Raw genomic sequence first — 18,235 nt, 5'->3', positions numbered from 1 at the left:
AAACGTTTGACCTCAGTAATTGAAAACAAAGGCTACTGTACCAAATATTAACATTGATTTTCTCAGGTGTTCAAATACTTATTTGCAGCTGTATCATACAAATAAATAGTTAAAAAATCATACATTGTGATTTCTGGATTTTTTTTTTAGATTATGTCTCTCACAGTGGACATGCACCTACGATGACAATTTCAGATCCCTCCATGATTTCTAAGTGGGAGAACTTGCAAAATAGCAGGGTGTTCAAATACTTATTTTCCTCACTGTATTTTAAAAAGCTAAATTCAGGATGTCTGATCTGTTGCAAGAAAGTATTGTTGGTGAATATAATCTATTAATAAGAAATGACCACTTTTGGTTAGGGATAAGATTAGTGATGTATTCTACTTTATGATGCTGAAAACTATTATCACATGATCATCTTCATTTCTGGTTCCCTTTGCCATAAATTCTGTGTTTTGATAAACACTGTTACAAAGACCACAAACTTACATAAAAAGCCAAGAGTCAAACTGCCCAACTAAAGGAAACACTGGTCACCAGTGTTATGGTGTATAATGGTGACCAAACATTTCCATAAAACATAAATTTCTAAACCTCTGTTAATTCTCAAAAAAAAAAAAAAAAAAAAAAACTTCTGTAGGTGAATGGCAGAAATAAAGTCAAATTGATTTGTAATAAGTGAAGCTGGTAAGATCTGATGAGATCTTGAGAGAGTTCATGTCTTCTTTTTATCTTCAGTTGATTTCATCTAAGGCTGTGTCTGAAATCAGTTGTAGTTCTTGTTGTTTATCTTACCTTCTGTTATTCTGCTTGTTAACAGCAGGTGTTCATCACTAATGCTCAATCATCACTTAATTAATTACTAAATTATCTCATTAACATTAACTCATATTCAGAGTTACTTTAACACTCATCAGAGTGGGACCATATGTACTCTGAGTTCATTTCACTCTGGGGATTTTGCTGTGTAGCTTTCCAAGAGTCCGGGTTGATTCCAAGGGCCTTAAAGGATTAGTTCACTTTTAAAAAAACTTTTGCTGATAATTTACTCACCCCCATGTCATCCAAGATGTCCATGTCTTTCTTTCTTCAGTCGAAAAGAAATTAAGGTTTTTGATGAAAACATTCCAAGATTTTTCTCCATATAATGGACTTCAGTGGGCCCCAAATGGTTCACAGTCCAAATGACAGTTTCAGTGCAGCTTCAACGGGCTTTAAACGATACCAGACGATGAATAAGGGTCTTATCTAGCGAAACGATCGGTCATTTAAAAAATAAATAAAAAAAGTTTAAGTTTTATAAGCACAAATGCTCGCCTTGCTCTGTTCTGTGATGCGCGTTCATGACGTCACGTAATACGTAATTATGTTGAGAAGTACATGTTCACGTCATGTTTAGGGGCGTGAAAATGTAATGCCGATGTCCCTAAAATAATAGACTGATGTGTAAAACTCTTGGAAGTATTTTAAAGAGTCTATGCCGTGAACTTTACACACTTCACATACTGAAAATCCAGCATTTAGTTGATCCTGATAAATGCTCATTGTCACAGTTGTAAATACGACGGCTTTCTTTATCCTTGAAGGGGTGTTGGCGTCACGGCATCTTTGTTTCCAGGCAGACTTTAAAGAACGCGACACATACTGTATGTCTCCGGGACATCCTGTAGAAAATAAAACTTTTCAATCAGATTTAAATGATGTCTTTACTAACTTTTCTGGGATGGCAGATATCGATTACCTAGCAGCCTATGAAGGAGTGAGCCAGCTCTCAGATTTCATCAAAAATATCCTAATTTGTGTTCAGAAGATGAAATAAAGTCTTACGGGGTTGGAACAACATGGGGGTGAGTAATTACTGACAGAATTTTGGGGTAAACTAACCTTTTAAGTATACCATATGCATCCGACATTTAGCCAGTGGTCTGTGGGCGTGACATCTGAGGCTGAGACTAAATTAGCACAAATCTAGACTTTTCTAAAGTGTTGGCTGCCATCATGATGGTTTCAACGTCTGGGGTCATTTTTGAAATGTTAATAAGACTGTATCAAAATTGCTATTAAAATCTGTAAAACAAAATCTGTTAGTGTAAAACTACAGACTCTAATAAAGTGACACATTTAAATTGTCTTGAATTTAGCGAAATTTACATTTAAATTTGTTTGTATTTCAAATTCTACTGACTGTAACTAGTAACTGATCCAGGCCACAGCTGAGACTGCGTCCCACGGTGGCAAAGAGACACCGATGGCCTTGGCAACCGCGACGGAGCCGCAGCGACAACCCCCGAGGTAACAACATGAGGGTGAGTAATTACTGACAGAATTACAATTTTTGGGTGAACTAACCCTTTAAGTATGCCATATGCATCAGAAATTTAGCCAGCGGTCTGTGGGCATGACATCTGAGGCTGAGACTAAATTAGCACAAATCTAGACTTTTCTAAAGTGGAGGCTGCCATCATGATGGTTTCAACGTCTGGGGTGATTTTTTAAATATTAACAAGACTGTATCAAAATTGTGATTAAAATCTGTAAAAAAAAATCTGTACGTGTAACACATGAAATTGTCATGAATTTAGCTAAATTCAAATTTGTTTGTATTTTGAATTCTATTGACTGTAACTGATAACTGATCCAGACCACAGCTGAGACTGCGCCCCACGGTGGCAAAGAGACACTGATGGCCTTGGCAACCGCGACGGAGCCGCAGCGACAACCCCCCGAGGTAAAAGCAGGGATCCATAGGGAAGAGGTGGAGCTGGAGCAACCGAGGACAGAGGTGGAGCCTGAGGGAGGGTGGAGCTAGCCACAGCCATAGGGGTGGAGGGGTGGAGGGGTGGAGGGGTGGAGGGCAGCAAAGGGCCTGCAAGTCCGTGGCGAAGGTGGTGCGATGTCCAACCCAGGCGGAACCGACATACTGAGGGGGCCAAGCGAGGCCGAATACCCAAGGGTCACTGGTGACGTCGAGGGTAGAAGGAGCGCAGGCATAGGTGTCAGGGCTTCAGGTCATGGTGGAGCGGAGCGCACAGAGGCCGAAGCTACAGCCTCCCCACGGTCAGGAGAAGATGACTCCCAGCTGTCCAGCAGTGTAACCATGCCACTGAGAGAAGGCTGGGGTGAAACTGAAGGGCTGATGACAGGCAGCGATGACTGGGTGGCAGGCATGGCTGGGGATTGGAGAGAGGCTTACAAAAAAAATAAAAATAAAGCAGTCTCAGAAATATTCTGGAGAGGTGGTAGGAGAAGGGGGTTGGGAGGGACCAGAGAATTAGAGAAATAACAGACAGATGCAGATGTTAGCAAATGGGGCCGGAAATTAAACTCTCCAAAATCAAAACAGTTCTCCAAAGTGCTTCCCAAGAACTCACTCTCAGTGGCGGGAGGGTGGGCGGGGCTCACTTCCTTACCCTCGTATTCCAATAGCATTCCCTCGGCAACAGATGGTGCAGCCGGCTCGCACACCTAGTCAGACCAGCGGTACTCAGGCTCCGTTTTCTGCTCGGCCGTTCTCGATGGCCCTGGCTCAAACATCATGGTGAGGTCCCTCTTGCTCCCCGTGGTGGGCTCATGCTGCCGATCCTCGCAGTCAGAGTGGTTTTGGCTGGGCACTGGATGATCAGAGGGGCTGGTGTCGTCATCGACACCCACTCAACGAAGTTCATGAAGCTTACTCGAAGTGCTTCCTCGTACAGCTGTGCTCTGGTATCGGTGTTCAGGCTGACGAGTACAGAAGCAGTCGTCCGGGAATGATGTTTCATTGCCGATTTTGATAAATTCCTTAATATTTATATTTTATTATACATATACATACATATACATACATATATATCAATAATAATAATAATGTACTTTGAGTGAGCTGTCCTTTTGTTCAAAGCACAACAGCTGTACTACTGCCAGTATGAATGGTGATCAGGAACAGAAAAAAAAACACAAACTTAAAACGATAAAAATAAACGTTTCAAAAACACACCACAAATATTTTCTTTGTCCTGCCTTCTGTCACGGTACGTAGTGAACACGAACATGAAGATGATGAAGGAACAAGAGTATTTTAATTTAAGTCTCAGGCAACAGGAACACCGAAAGCAACTACATACCATTAACGAAGCAGGTAAACTGAACAGAAACTGAGAACTTAAGTACTGGTGGTAATAAGGTGAACACAGCTGAACCAAATGAAAAAATAAATTAAAGCCCATGATTTACTCACCCTCAAGCCATCCTAGGTGTATATGACATGCTTCTTTCAGACGAATACAATCGGAGTTATGTTAAAAAATGTCCTGGCTCTTCCAAGCTTTATAATGGCAATGATCGGCTGTATATTTTTTTAAGTCCATCAAAGTGCATCCATCCATGATAAAAGTGCTCAACACAGCTCTGGGGGGTTAATAAAGGCCTTCTGAAGAGAAGCGATGCGTTTGTGTAAGAAAATGATCCATATTTAACTTTATCGACTAAAATAACTCGCTTCAGGCAGACTGTTACGATATATGGGCACAGATATATGGACTATTGATAAAGGATGTGATGAGGTGAGCAGGGTAGTGGAGTCCAAAGGGTGATAGAGGAAGGTGCTAGAGACAGGGAGATTGCTGGAGACAGGAGACAGGGAGATGAGTCCACATAACACACACAAACATGAACAATCAATGTCGGACAAGGAACTGTGGTGAGGCGTGTGTCTTTATAGTGAGGTAAAGGGATTAGTGTGATTGTTTGGGAATGATGTGCAGGTGGGAACCAAGGAGAGTGCCGGGAAATGAAGTGAAGAGGATGGTGGCTAGGGTGATCTGTGACGAAAGAAGAATGTCATATACACCAAGGATGACTTGAGGGTGAGTAAATCATGCCCTAATTTTCATTTTTGGGGGAACTATCCCTTTAATAACCATGACAACAAATGAGGGAAAGAGTGCAAACTGAAAACAAAGTCCAAACCGGTGTGTGAGTGTGACAGTGACGGTTCTAAGTCACTAGAAGATATATTTGCATAATGCCTGTCTATGTTGTGCGATGTCCGCCAGCGAACAACTTGACCTGCCCACAACACGTCATTTTACTTACGACTGCTTCTCAAATCTCGGAATGCAGGATTCACAAAATGCTTGCTCTTGAAAGGTGGGTCAGTACCCAGTTTATTTGGACCAGCTTGCTTCTCAGAATCACAACCTGTAAGTATTTCTACTGGGTGTTCAAAATAAGTAGTTTTGTGTTTTATATTGTATAAGTTTCCGGCTAACCAGCTAACTCAAGTTATTACTGTCTTTGTCTTACTTAAAATACTTCTGCTAAGCAAATTTGGGCCACTATTACCTAAAACTGTATATTAATACAGATTGTCTGTCATTCTAGTAATGATAAAGGATGGAACAAGATTTGTTTATGTTATAGTTTATGTTATCAGCCATTCACATTAGTGCTGGGCTAACGTATGCACCATTATTCACAGTTCCCACATGTGCACCGCAATAATAAACACATTGGTTTGTTGAAGGACATACTCTTGTCAATGCTGATGGTGAGGAATTACAGTTTTAAAATCTCATAATGTACATCAAACTGAGTACTGCTCAAGTCGTCCTTGCGATGGAGGTTCGGGTTGAATAACTAGTTCTTTCAATGTTTCATCATCGGACTCGCGCTGGGATTGATATGGTAAAATCTAAGTCATCATTACTGTCTTTACAATGTGTACAATCGCTGAGCTTTAAGAAGCCTCCGACAGAACAGAAGTTCAGTTATGTTAATGGCCGTTTAGCTACTGAAACACGTGATGTAAGCAACAGACCAAATATAACAGACTGGGCCATCTGGCCAATCAGAGCAGAGTAAGTTCACGGAAAGGAGGGATTTAGAGAAACTGATTTATCCAATGAGTTGTTTGAGAATCATTGAAAAATGTGGTGATGTTCATTCATTGATGATTATGAGAAAAGTAAAGTGTTTTTTGGCTTTTGATGCATGTAAACCTGTTGTAGGAGACCTCCAAAACAAAATTAGGAACCTTTAAATAGCATAATAGGGGCACTTTAATAAATAGTTTTTGTTAAATTAAATCTAAATTACAATATAACCATTTTATTTGTTTTAAAGGTGCCATTGCATGGATTATTTTATTATTTTAGAATGTTTCATGGGGTGCCCTTATAATGTTAGTATGTTTTTTAGATAAAAATTTGTTATAATTTAGAAATAAAAGGCATTTTTCCTAGCCTGATTTTAGCCTCTGATTTGAACACTCTGTTTGAAGAGGCGTGTCTGCTGTGAGACTTAAGTGTAAACGCCCACTGCTGTGATTGGCTGCTGTGAGACTTCAGTGTAAGCCTGTTGATCACGTGAATGAAGATCTTATCATTGCAATGCAGTTTCTGCACTCTCACTAATGATTTCACCAATGCAAACATGATGTACGTACAGTAAGAGCTTCGTTGTGCAGTGTAACAGCGTCATTGATTTCATAACGAGTTTTGGCAAGTGTCCAGATAAACTCGCGCTGTGTGATTGACAGCTTGGGCGACTGTAAAGGGATTGTTCTTTGATCGCTATCTGTATATTAATCACAGTTTAAGTAAGATTATTTTTATCCTACCAAGAGAAACGATGTGAAGTTGATCGAATTTAGTCACTGGCTTGATTTACTGTTGCATAAACAGTATTGAACGACTATGAGAGAAAGATTATCTGTCTGAACTTGAACAATTACACATCAGAAATTCACATAACCCACTGGTTCTTCAGAGGCTCGGATGAAGGAACTAAAAAAATACCTTTGTGTTCATTTGTACATCCAAACACTGAGCAACTGCCATGCTTCGCTCGTTTGCAAGCCATGATGTCTCTCGAAGAAAAATTATTCGGACGATGATTCGGCTATGCAGTTCCGCCTGGCCTTGAACATGGGCTGGCATATGCACATTTTTGGAGGTGTACATATTAAATGTTCCCGACAGTTGCGTCACAGTCGGTGTTATATGTGGAGATTCGCCTATTTTTCAGGGGTGTTTTTCAAAAACGAGATTTAAATAAGAAGGAAAAAACAATGGTGTTTGAGACTCACTGTATGTCATGTACATGTACTGAACTCTTGTTATTTAACTATGCCAAGATAAATTCAACTTCAAATTCTAGGGCACCTTTAAAATTACTATATTTTTGTAATTACATCCCACGATACTAGATTTGTGGTGGGTACATAGAGATTTTGTTACAAATTAAATCTCTCAAACTTTATTATGACCGCCGCTAGCGTAGCTAGCGAAAGCGGTCATATAGGGATTGTCAAAGTTTTTTTTTTTTTTTTTTTTCGTCACCTTACTGAATTTTTCGTCAACGATACCAGGGACACCGAAACACCGGGGAACATGAAATTTGGTGGGCATGTAGCCCCACTAGACTTCTACGGAAAAATTTCGTTTGGTCCCCGGGGGCCACTCCCCCCCCGCGCTGGGCCCCCCCAAACCCCAAAAAATGCAGTTTTTCCTAAATAACTACCTGAACCGTGGCACCGAGGATGAAGAAATTTTTATGGTATGTTGGTCTACTAGACTTTTACGGAAAAATTTCGTTTGGTCCCCGGAGGCCACTTCCCCCCCCGCGCTGGGGCCCCCGTAAATTTTTCGTCAACGATACCAGGGACACCGAAACACCGGGGAACATGAAATTTGGTGGGCATGTAGCCCCACTAGACTTCTACGGATTTATTTCGTTTGGTCCCCGGGGGCCACTCCCCCCCCCGCGCTGGGCCCCCCTTAACCCAAAAAAAATGCAGTTTTTCCTAAATAACTACCTGAACCGTGGCACCGAGGATGAAGAAATTTTTATGGTATGTTTGTCTACTAGACTTTTACAGAAAAATTTCGTTTGGTCCCCGGGGGCCACTCCCCCCCCCCGCGCTGGGGCCCCCGTAAATTTTTCGTCAACGATACCAGGGACACCGAAGCACCGGGGAACATGAAATTTGGTGGGCATGTAGCCCCACTAGACTTCTACGGAAAAATTTCGTTTGGTCCCCGGGGGCCACTCCCCCCCCGCGCTGCCCCCCCCCCCAAATCCAAAAAAATGCAGTTTTTCCTAAATAACTACCTGAACCGTGGCACCGAGGATGAAGAAATTTTTATGGTATGTTGGTCTACTAGACTTTTACGGAAAAATTTCGTTTGGTCCCCGGAGGCCACTTCCCCCCCCGCGCTGGGGCCCCCGTAAATTTTTCGTCAACGATACCAGGGACACCGAAACACCGGGGAACATGAAATTTGGTGGGCATGTAGCCCCACTAGACTTCTACGGAAAAATTTCGTTTGGTCCCCGGGGGCCACTACCCCCACCCCCCCCGCGCTGGGCCCCCCCAAACCCCAAAAAATGCATTTGTTATTGCTTTGTAATTTGTAATTGTAAACATTTGTAATTGTTATGGTATGTTGCTCTTAAGGGCCCACATCAACCTAGCCCATAATCACTCATTTGTGATTTGCGCCCCTCCCATAAAAAATGAAAATGCAATATTATTCTGCTTTAATCGCCCCTATCTTCAGTGGAGATGTTCAGAACTGCACCATATTTCATGTGTATGATTAACTTGACATCCTCTGGGGGTATCCTCTGCTAAGTTTTGTAGAATTTCATCCATGGGGGGGGTATAAAATAAATTCATTTATGTGCACATTTAGTGACTGTACACTCATCGGCCTGTAGATGGTGCTGTTGAGCGAAGGGTTGCTGGTTTAGGATGATACTGTCACACACACACATGCAGGAATACAAACAAACGCAAGCATGCACACACACTGACATCCACACGCACAGACACACACCCATACACACACATACAAATCCACATGCACAGACACACACACACAAACACACACGCGCACACATGTACGCACACATACATACACGCACAGACACACACACACACACACACACACACAGACACACACATACACACACACACACACACAGACAGACATGCACATACTATTACTTTTTTTAGGTATATACATAAACACGCAATACAGCCAAATTACACATCATTTATTTTTGTGGAAAGCCAGTGCAGGCCTGAGCGGCGGTCATATTTTGTACCGCGATGCGGTACATCTAGTTAAATATGCATTAAAAAAAAAACTTCTAACAGTGCATAAATTGTTTTCACCCTAGAATATGCAAATATTTTGTGATTCATTGTTTTTTAAAGTTAATTTAACTTTCGCAAATTAGGGGAAAACCATTTGCCACCGTAATTGAAAAATGACCCTGATTATTTCCTTTGTTATTATGGCTACTCATTGGTTAATTGATTATGTTCATCTGTGCCTTGTTTGGTGTCTTATTTTAGCCTGTGTATTTAAGCCCTCAGTTTTGTTCTACCCTTTGTCCTGTTTTGTCTGCTATTTGCTTAGCTATTATGTTTCTGCCTTGTCGTGTTACGGAATACCATGCTTGTTTAGTTTGTTTGATAAAAGTTTAAGAGTGCAGTTGCAACTGGATCCACCTCTCTCACTTCTCCTTCCTTGCCTCGGCTACACCGTAACAGAATACAGGACCACTAACATGGATCGAGCAGCAGCCTTCATTGATCTAGCCCGAGAAGGTCTTCCCTTGTTGTTATACTCTGCCCAGCTCTGTGAGTTGGCCAAACCTAGATGATGCCACACTAAAGTTGGTTGGGAGCAAACCATTATGGCCACAAGAACCAGACTAGTCCTCTACACAGACCCTATGGCCAGCTTCATCTCCTCCTCCCTCCAAATGTTGGTGTAATGGACCATGATCTTTAAGCAGAATAAACTGGATGAAATATCCTGAATTATATCAATCTGAAATTCTTACTTGTGATACAGCCTGGTATTAAACCACACCATGTTAGTTCATCTGGCCAAAGGAGTCCTGCTCCATCTAAGCCCCTAACCTAAATTCACTGGTAGACTAGTTACGGCACACGGATGCGCCTTCCGGGAGAGGGGAGTACTGTAATGGCTATGTTCTGTTTGTAGACTCTTATGTTGTGTTTTCTTGGGTATCTATTCTTTGGTTTCTATTTCCTTTCTGTGTTTGGTTCCTGTTCTCTTGGTTTCTGATTATTTCCGTTGTTTCTATGGCCACTCATTGGTTAACTGATTATGTTCACCTGTGTCTTTTTTGGTTATTCTTTTAGCCTGTGTATTTTAGGCCTCAGTTTTGCTCTACCCTTTGTCATGTATTTTTGCTGTTTGCTTGGCTATTATGTTTTTAGTGCTGCAACTGGATCCACCTCTCCCTTCTCCTTCCTTGCCTCGGCTGCACCATAACTGATATTTATATGCATTTTATGCAAGTAGTCTGTTATACTGGTATAAATATGTCATTGTTTTACATTATCAGAATTCCATCTTATTTTCTGGCCATATAAATATCCAGAACAACACCAAATTGCATATATTTTTGCTGAGTTTGGGAATCGAAATAATTTTGAGTTCCCCCCCCCCCCCCCCCTCGAGTTTGAGCTCCATATTCTCACTATGGCCTATAAAGGCTCAAATATGATACTTAAAAAAATATATAAAAAAATGTAATTTAAAAAAATAATTATATATATTTTATTTAAAGGTTAAATACACTATTCCATAAAAAAAAAAAAGTAATTTCATATGTCAGGCTTTACGAGGTAAAATAACATTTGGTGATGGCAAACACATTAACTAAACATTTCATTATTTGAATCAAACGTTAAATGTTACTGTAAATTTACAGTAAGTTACTAGTTGTAAACTAGAAACCTATGCTAGATGAGTCAAAGGTAATCCTATAATTATACTTGGAATGCATTATAATATAGAAGAATGTGATAGTTCAGTAAAGAACACTTGATGCATTCATAAAGCAACAGTACTTACCCCTCTGTATAGGTGTCCAGTCGGGACAGGTCATCAGAAACTCCCAGCAACACATCCAGTGTTCCTACCTTCATAATCATCATAACAAAGAGTTACACAACCTACACCAATGGAATTATAGACAATTTAACCATAAAGTATTTGGTTAATCTGCCTCTCATATGTTGAGGCTCTTAACCCTGAGGGCCCATTTAACTGCATGGTCCCCCAGAAATGTATATGACTTAAACCTTTAAGAGGTCAAACATTTAGCCCATATATACTTTTACAATCTGAAGCTGAAATTACCATTCTGAAACTGATTTTGAGAAGCATGCTTCTGAAAGAGACATTTCACTCAAGCAGGGAATCTAACACCTGTAATGATTAGATAGCAGCTGACACACTAGTAAGCTCTTTTTGTTTCCATAAATTCATATGGAACAAACTGGTCATTATCTAGAGTCGTGTTGCAATTATTGGTAAGCAGAACTTGTGCTTATCATATTCTATCAGCTTCTGTTAAGGATTAATTCAACCAAAAACTAACATTTCCTGATTATTTACTCCAGCCCATCCAGGATGTATATTACTTCTTTTCTCTTTTTTTTTCCGCTGTAGTCTATTTGCGACAGTCCAAAATCCATATTTAGACAGCTTCAAATGGCTTCACAGGTCCCCAACCAAACAAATAAGGGTCTCCTCTAGCAAAACAATCAGATATTTTCAGAGAAAAAAAATAATTCTGAAAATGACTGATCGTATCACTAGAGATGATCGTCAGTCGGAGTTGTGTGGAGCTCTTTAAAGCTGCCTAAATGTGGGTTTTGGTCTGTCAAAAAATTGACTACAATGAAGTGAGCCCCATTTACTTGCATTAAATGGAGAAAAATCCTGAAATGTTTTACTCAAAAATTTTATTTCTTAATTTCTCTTTGACTGAAGAAAGAAAGTTATATAGCCTACATTTTGTAAACAAGTGTGTATTATTTACGATAAAACTTATTTTTCCTGCAGTTCCTAAAAAGTATAACACTCTTTGGTGCTTTGGTGCCTTGATAACATAGTTTGAGCTGTCCGACATGTCAGATTCTGGCTCATCAGTATTGAGTTTGAGGAGATACTGCCTTTTAAAATCCTAAGAATGGGAGACACTGTTGTACAGTCTTAGTGTTTGGGAAACCTGCTTGGAAGCATTCAATATTTTCGGTGAAAACAGAAATTACACACTTCACCATTAAAATTGATACTTCAGCCTAAAAATAAAATTCTGTCATTGTTTGCTCACCGTCATATTATATTTGTATATTTTATATTTGTATATTTGTATTAATAAGAGAAGATGATCTGAGAAATGTTTCAGTCAGTGATTTTTGCTCATACAATAGAAGTCACTAAGCACCAAAAATGCACTGGGCTCTACAAAATACCTTCTTTTGTGTTCCACAGAAGAACCGAAGTCATACAGGTTTGGAATGACATGAGGGTGAGTAAATGATGAAAGATTTTTAATTTTGGTGTGAACTTTTTAGGTGAAATAATACAAATGCGTCCTATTATGCTAATTTGGGGGTTCATACGTTTGTTATGGGGACTACTAGAATACTTTTATATCATTCAATGTTCAGAAAACGTATTTTTACCAGTTTTCAACGTCTGTCTGAACGCTCTGTTTTAGGCTGCATCCAAAATCGCTTACTTCCCTACTATATAGCAGGCGAAAAACAGTATGTCCAAACTCACAGTACTCATAATAGAGTAATGCGCATTCAATGGACACATTACTATACTATGAGACTGCGGGAGATGATTTGTGAATGGCAGTGACGTGATAGAACATACTTTTTTTAGTAGTCGCAAAGTAATTACTTATTCAAAATAAGTACCTACCCAGAGAGTATGTGCAAATCACTCCGCAGAAGTAGCAGTGCATCGCCTTCTGAGAATATAGTTCCCAGTATGTATATGGTTAGAAGATGGCTGTGTCTCATATGACCTTGTTATTTGTACACGCTGTGACTATACAGATCACAACATGTAAATAGGAAAATGTTGCCATTATTTTGTCACTTATTGGGAGCAGTATGCTAGCTGGAGCCGTTTACCTCCAGTCTTTGTGCTAAGCTAGGCTAGCGGTGGGTGTGTCAGACAGAGTTGTGGCACGCACAGAGATAAAAAAGGTATGTATGGACTTATCTAACTCTGGGGGATACGATGAATAAGCTAAAGTCCCAAAAAGTCGTCGTGTTCCTTTAACATGTGTCGGAAAAGCAACGCCCCTTACCATATATAATACCACCTGATACTGAGGTGCGGTAAATACTAGGGCTGCGTTCCAGTCGAAAATTGTTACGCCCTTCACTCGCTAACTTCCCTCCGTCTCGCTCACTAGGATGTACGTCATTGCTTACATTGCACGAGTGCCCACTATTGGCGGAAACTGCGATGGGCTGAATTGGAATGTCCTATCTCTTGATCACTTGGAATCAGCTGTTGAGTTAATTTATTATTTAAATGTTTTTTTCCCTTTTGTTTTTGTTTAAGACTTTGTTTAATGCAGCATCCAAATGTATATAGGTGTGTTTGGGTTGTTTTAAATTAAAAAAAATATATTTAATATATCAGAGTTGTTTGTTGTGGTGGTGATTAGATGAGATATGTGGTGACGTCATAATCATACTGCATTGTGGGACATATAGGTGCCTGAAGTGTACATATGAAGTAGACTCGCTCCCTCTGTCAGAAATCGAGGTAACGAGGGTCTGTCCATAAACTTCCCTCGTCCACTTCACGAAGTGGAACGCACTTCAAAATGGCGGCAGGTATTCCCCTGAGGGGAAGTGCTTAGGGAAGTTCGCAAGTGCGTGTCTAAAAGTGGACTGGAACGCAGCCCATTACTTGGGTGGGAATTATTTAAATGAGGAATACTGTGACGCGTTCGTTCCCTGAAGAAAACCACCTGCAGGAGGGACCGTAAGGGGCCGGTGCTTAGTGGAACGGGTGACATGGAACGTCACCTCGCTGGCGGGGAAGGAGCCTGAGATTGTGCGTGAGGTTGAGAGGTACCGACTAGAGATAGTCAGGATCACCTCCACTCACGGCTTGGGCTCTGGAACCACACTCCTTGAGAGAGGATGGAATCTTTACGACTCTGGAGTTGCCCATGGTGAGGCTGGTGTGGGTTTGCGGGGCTGGTGTGGGTTTGCTTATAGCTCCCCAGCTCAGCCGCCATGTGTTGGAGTTCACCCCGGTGAACGAGAGGGTCGCTTCAACCCCTCACTGTCATGTGTGCCTACGAGCCGAATGGCAGTGCAGAGTACCCGGCCCTCTTGGGGTCTCTGGGAGGGGTGCTGGAAAGTGCTCCAACTGTGGACTCCGTCGTTCTACTGGGGGACTTCAACACTCATGTGGGCAGCGACAGTGACACCTGGAGGGGCATGATTGGGAGGAACGGCCCCCCTGATCTGAACCTGAGTGGTGTTCTGCTATTGGACTTCTGTGCTAGTTACAGCTTGTCCATAACGAACAACATGTTCAAGCATAAGGACACTCTAGGCTGGAGGTCGATGGTCGTTTCAACCGACCTCCGACCGTATGTCTTGGACACTCGGGTGAAGAGAGGGGCGGAGCTGTCAGCTGATCACCACCTGGTGGTGAGTTGGATCCGAAGGCGGGGGAGGAAGCTGGACAGACTCGGCAGACCCAAACGTACTGTGAGGGTCTGTTGGGAACGTTTGGCAGAGTCCCCTGTCAGAGAGATCTTCAACTTCCACCTCCAGTGGAGCTTTGATCGGATCCCTGGATCCGAGTCTGGAGATATTGAGTCTGAGTGGACCATGTTCTCCACCTCCATTGTCGACACAGTCACTCGGAGCTGTGGCCATAAGGTCTCCGGTGCCTGTCGAGGTGTCAATCCCCGAACCCGGTGGTGGACACCGAAAGTAAGGGATGATGTCAAGCTGAAGGAGTCCTATCGGGCCTGGCTGGCTTGTGGGACTCCTGAGGCAGCTGACGGGTACCGGCAGGCCAAGCGGACTGCAGCCCGGGTGGTTGTGGAGGCAAAATCGGGCTTGGGAGGAGTTTGGTGAGGGCATGGAAAAGGGCTACCGGTTGGCCTTGAAGAGATTCTGGCAAACCGTCCGGAGCGCAGTGCCCTACCAACACTGTTTACAGTGGAGGTGGGCGGCTGTTGACCTCAACTGGGGATGTCGTTGGACGGTGGAAGGAATACTTTGAGGATCTCCTCAATCCCACCGTCACGTCTTCCATTGAGGAAGCAGAGGCTGAGGGCTCAGAGGTGGACTCGTCCATCACCCAAGCTGAAGTCACTGAGGTAGTCAAGAAACTCCTCTGTGGCAAGGCACCGGGGGTGGATGAGATCCGCCCTGAGTACCTCAAGTATCTGGATGTTGTGGGGCTGTCTTGGCTGACAAGCCTCTGCAACATCGCGTGGCGGTCGGGGACAGTACCTTTGGGCTGGTAGACCGGGGTTGTGGTCCCTCTTTTTAAGAAGGGGGACCAGAGGGTGTGTTCCAACTACAGGGGGAAATCACACTTCTCAACCTCCCCGGGAAAGTCTATGCCAGGGTACTGGAGAGGAGAATACGGCCGATAGTAGAACCTCGGATTCAGGAGGAGGGAGTGGAGAGTGGAGAGTTCCTGCCTCCTGTAAAGGGTGCTCTGGGAGTACTGGATCCGGGGCCCTTTGCTAAGGGCTGAACAGAATTTCTAGCAGCCAGGGGCCAGGACCTTCAGCATGCACTGGGACAGTTTGCAGCCGTGGCCATGGTTCTCAGTCGGAAAAGAGTGGCTTGCCCACTTCAGGTTGGTGGAGAGTTCCTGCCTCAAGTGGAGGAGTTCAAGTATCTTGGGGTCTTGTTCACGAGTGAGGGAAGGATGGAATGATTGACAGACGGATTGGTGCAGCTTCTGCAGTAATGCGGTCGATGTACCGGTCTGTCATGGTGAAGAAAGAGCTGAGCCGCAAGGCAAAGCTCTCAATTCACCGGTCAGTCTACGTTCCTACTCTCACCTATGGTCATGAGCTGTGGGTCATGACTGAAAGGACAAGATCTCGGACACAGGTGGCCGAAATGAGCTTTCTCCGCAGGGTGGCTGGGCGATCCCTTAGAGATAGGGTGAGAAGCTCAGGAGGAGCTCAGACTAGAGCCGCTGCTCCTCCACATCGAGAGGGGCCAACATGGGATTAACATGGATTGATGGATGGATTAGTGATATTAAAGTGAACTTTATTTGTGTTATAAGTGCATTACAAATTCATTACAAGTGTCTTCGAAATATACAAGCTATATACCATAAGTGTATTTATATATTTTTTATTTATTTATTTATTTTGTTAAGTTTTGGCCTTTAATTAGGATAGGACAGTGGCTAGACAGGAAGTGAGGTGGAAGAGAGAGAGAGAGAGAGAGAGAGAGAGAGAGAGAGAGAGACAGAGAGAGAGAGGGGGGACGGGATCGGGAAAGGTCCACGAGCCGGAACTCAAAACTCGGGTCTCCTGAAAACGGCGCTATATGTTAATACACTTGCCCACAAGGCTATCGGAGCCGACCATAAGTTTTACTACAAATTGCACACTTTGTCTTCACTTTGTCTTAATGTACATTAATAGATGAGTAATACTTAGCTATACTTTGTACAAAATACTATTGTATACTATAATGTATTTTGAAAGTGTACTTTCCATGCATTGTTAATGATCATTTCCAGCACACAGTTAAAACATACCTAAAATATATTTTTAAAAAAGTGCAAATAAATACATTTGAAAAAAAAATCACTTCAAGTATATTTTTCTAAAATATATTTTTTAGAAAATGTTTTAAAGTACAATTATTTTAAAGTGTGTTAAAGGTTGTATTGTGAAAACAGGTAACAGCATGATGCTAATCTATTTTTAATATTAAAGATAGTAACTTTTTGTTAGTATATTTTCAATGTACTATTTAATGTACTATATATGTTTAGTTTGTTTTTTCATTGTTTTCATTGTTGGAACTGTTTTTCCTTAAACGTTTTAGTTGTTTTTAAATGTTACTACTTGTTTCAGAATGATTATAAAAAATTCAGAAGTAATGTTCTCATAATTTGTGCAAAATTATAAAATTACGTTCATTACGTTCAATTAGTAACTTAACGTTCACATAACGTTTAAAGAACTGGACGTTTTGAACGTTCAGAGTACATTCAGAAATAACATTTTTAGAACTCAATGTGAACATTAGCAAAACGTTCTTTGTTAGCAGGGATTCAACCATGACCCGTAAACTGGCGTACAGTGAATCATCTGAGATTCTCCAGAGAGAAGTGGAAGAAGAAGAGTGTTTCCTTACCTTCAGCTCTGGGACATTGAATCTGGTGCTCGTGGCCAGACCTGATTTAGCTGCGACTCGTTTGAGTTTCTCTAAAGACTGACAGCTGATTTTATCCAGAGGAACCGAAATCAACCAGAACTCCATCATGCTCGTCCTTCTCACCTGTGACAGGAGTCTGAGACTTACACTGAGGCAAATGAGGAACTCGAGTGGACGTACCTTGACCGCTCGCTGACTATATCATTGGTTTGCTGATTACAGTGTCAGAGAAGATTAGGTTTCTCAGACAGACGAGCACAATTCTCATGTTCTAAAGACACTAAAGTTTTATGATGAGAGTGAATGAGGTAATCGCTCATCAAGAACGCTCTGTGAGATCCATCTTCAGTTTTTACAAAACTCAGTCGTGTGCAAAACACAAATTTCACAAGGTCAAGTGTTTAATATTCCAGTCACTTGTGAGGAATGTTGGATACATTTGTAGATGAACAAATCCCATCTCTTAAACGCAAAATAGAGCACATTCAGCACACCAATTACTAATTTATTTGTTTGTTTATATTTAATTAAACTGTTAGACAAGGCCTACAAGTTTATCCTGACTTTTAGAACAAATAATAAGCAATTCATGATTCACATGGATTCTGACTTACCTATTTTGTCATGTTTCCTGTATAAATATGAATTAAATTAAATGAATGAAGTTTAGGCCTGTGTTCTGTGTTGTGGTCTGAGGTATGTGAGGTAAGGCAGACAGTGCACTGTTATGTAAATTGATCGTTGAGAGAGAACAGGTGTTGTGCGCAAACACACCATGATGAGAGACACACGCTGTTCTCATGTTGCATACAGTACAATTCGTTTCCCATCACGTTTTTTTAAAGCATGACTGTCTGCTTGTTATGGCTGTGTAGGCAGCTATTGCTTCTATCTTATTTTATTTTTCTTCTGGCTGGGGGTCTAGGGTCTAGAAATGTTTAAAAGGTTAAAGTGAAATTTGGCATCATGCTAGGGCATTGTCTATTCATTGCCAATATT

General features: G+C 41.7%; 1 protein-coding gene across 1 annotated transcript in view; it reads right to left on the bottom strand.

Annotated features, from left to right (window-relative positions):
* The window catches only part of atp6v1c2 (ATPase H+ transporting V1 subunit C2), a gene marked incomplete at both ends in the record, with an annotated part of 36,678 nt that extends 19,334 nt beyond the window's left edge, over nt 1–17,344 (bottom strand). The window contains 2 exons of the mRNA XM_081393977.1: nt 10,884–10,951; nt 17,216–17,344. Coding sequence (XP_081250103.1) covers nt 10,884–10,951; nt 17,216–17,344 — 197 coding nt within the window. The remainder of the gene's footprint in view (nt 1–10,883; nt 10,952–17,215) is intronic.
* Nucleotides 17,345–18,235: the final 891 nt, after the last annotated feature.

This window comes from Scardinius erythrophthalmus, assembly GCF_964197995.2.
Source record: "Scardinius erythrophthalmus genome assembly, chromosome: 19".
Taxonomy (NCBI): domain Eukaryota; kingdom Metazoa; phylum Chordata; class Actinopteri; order Cypriniformes; family Leuciscidae; genus Scardinius; species Scardinius erythrophthalmus.
The sequence above is the reverse complement of the archived record's forward strand: the minus strand, read 5'-3'. Positions and strand labels throughout refer to the sequence as shown.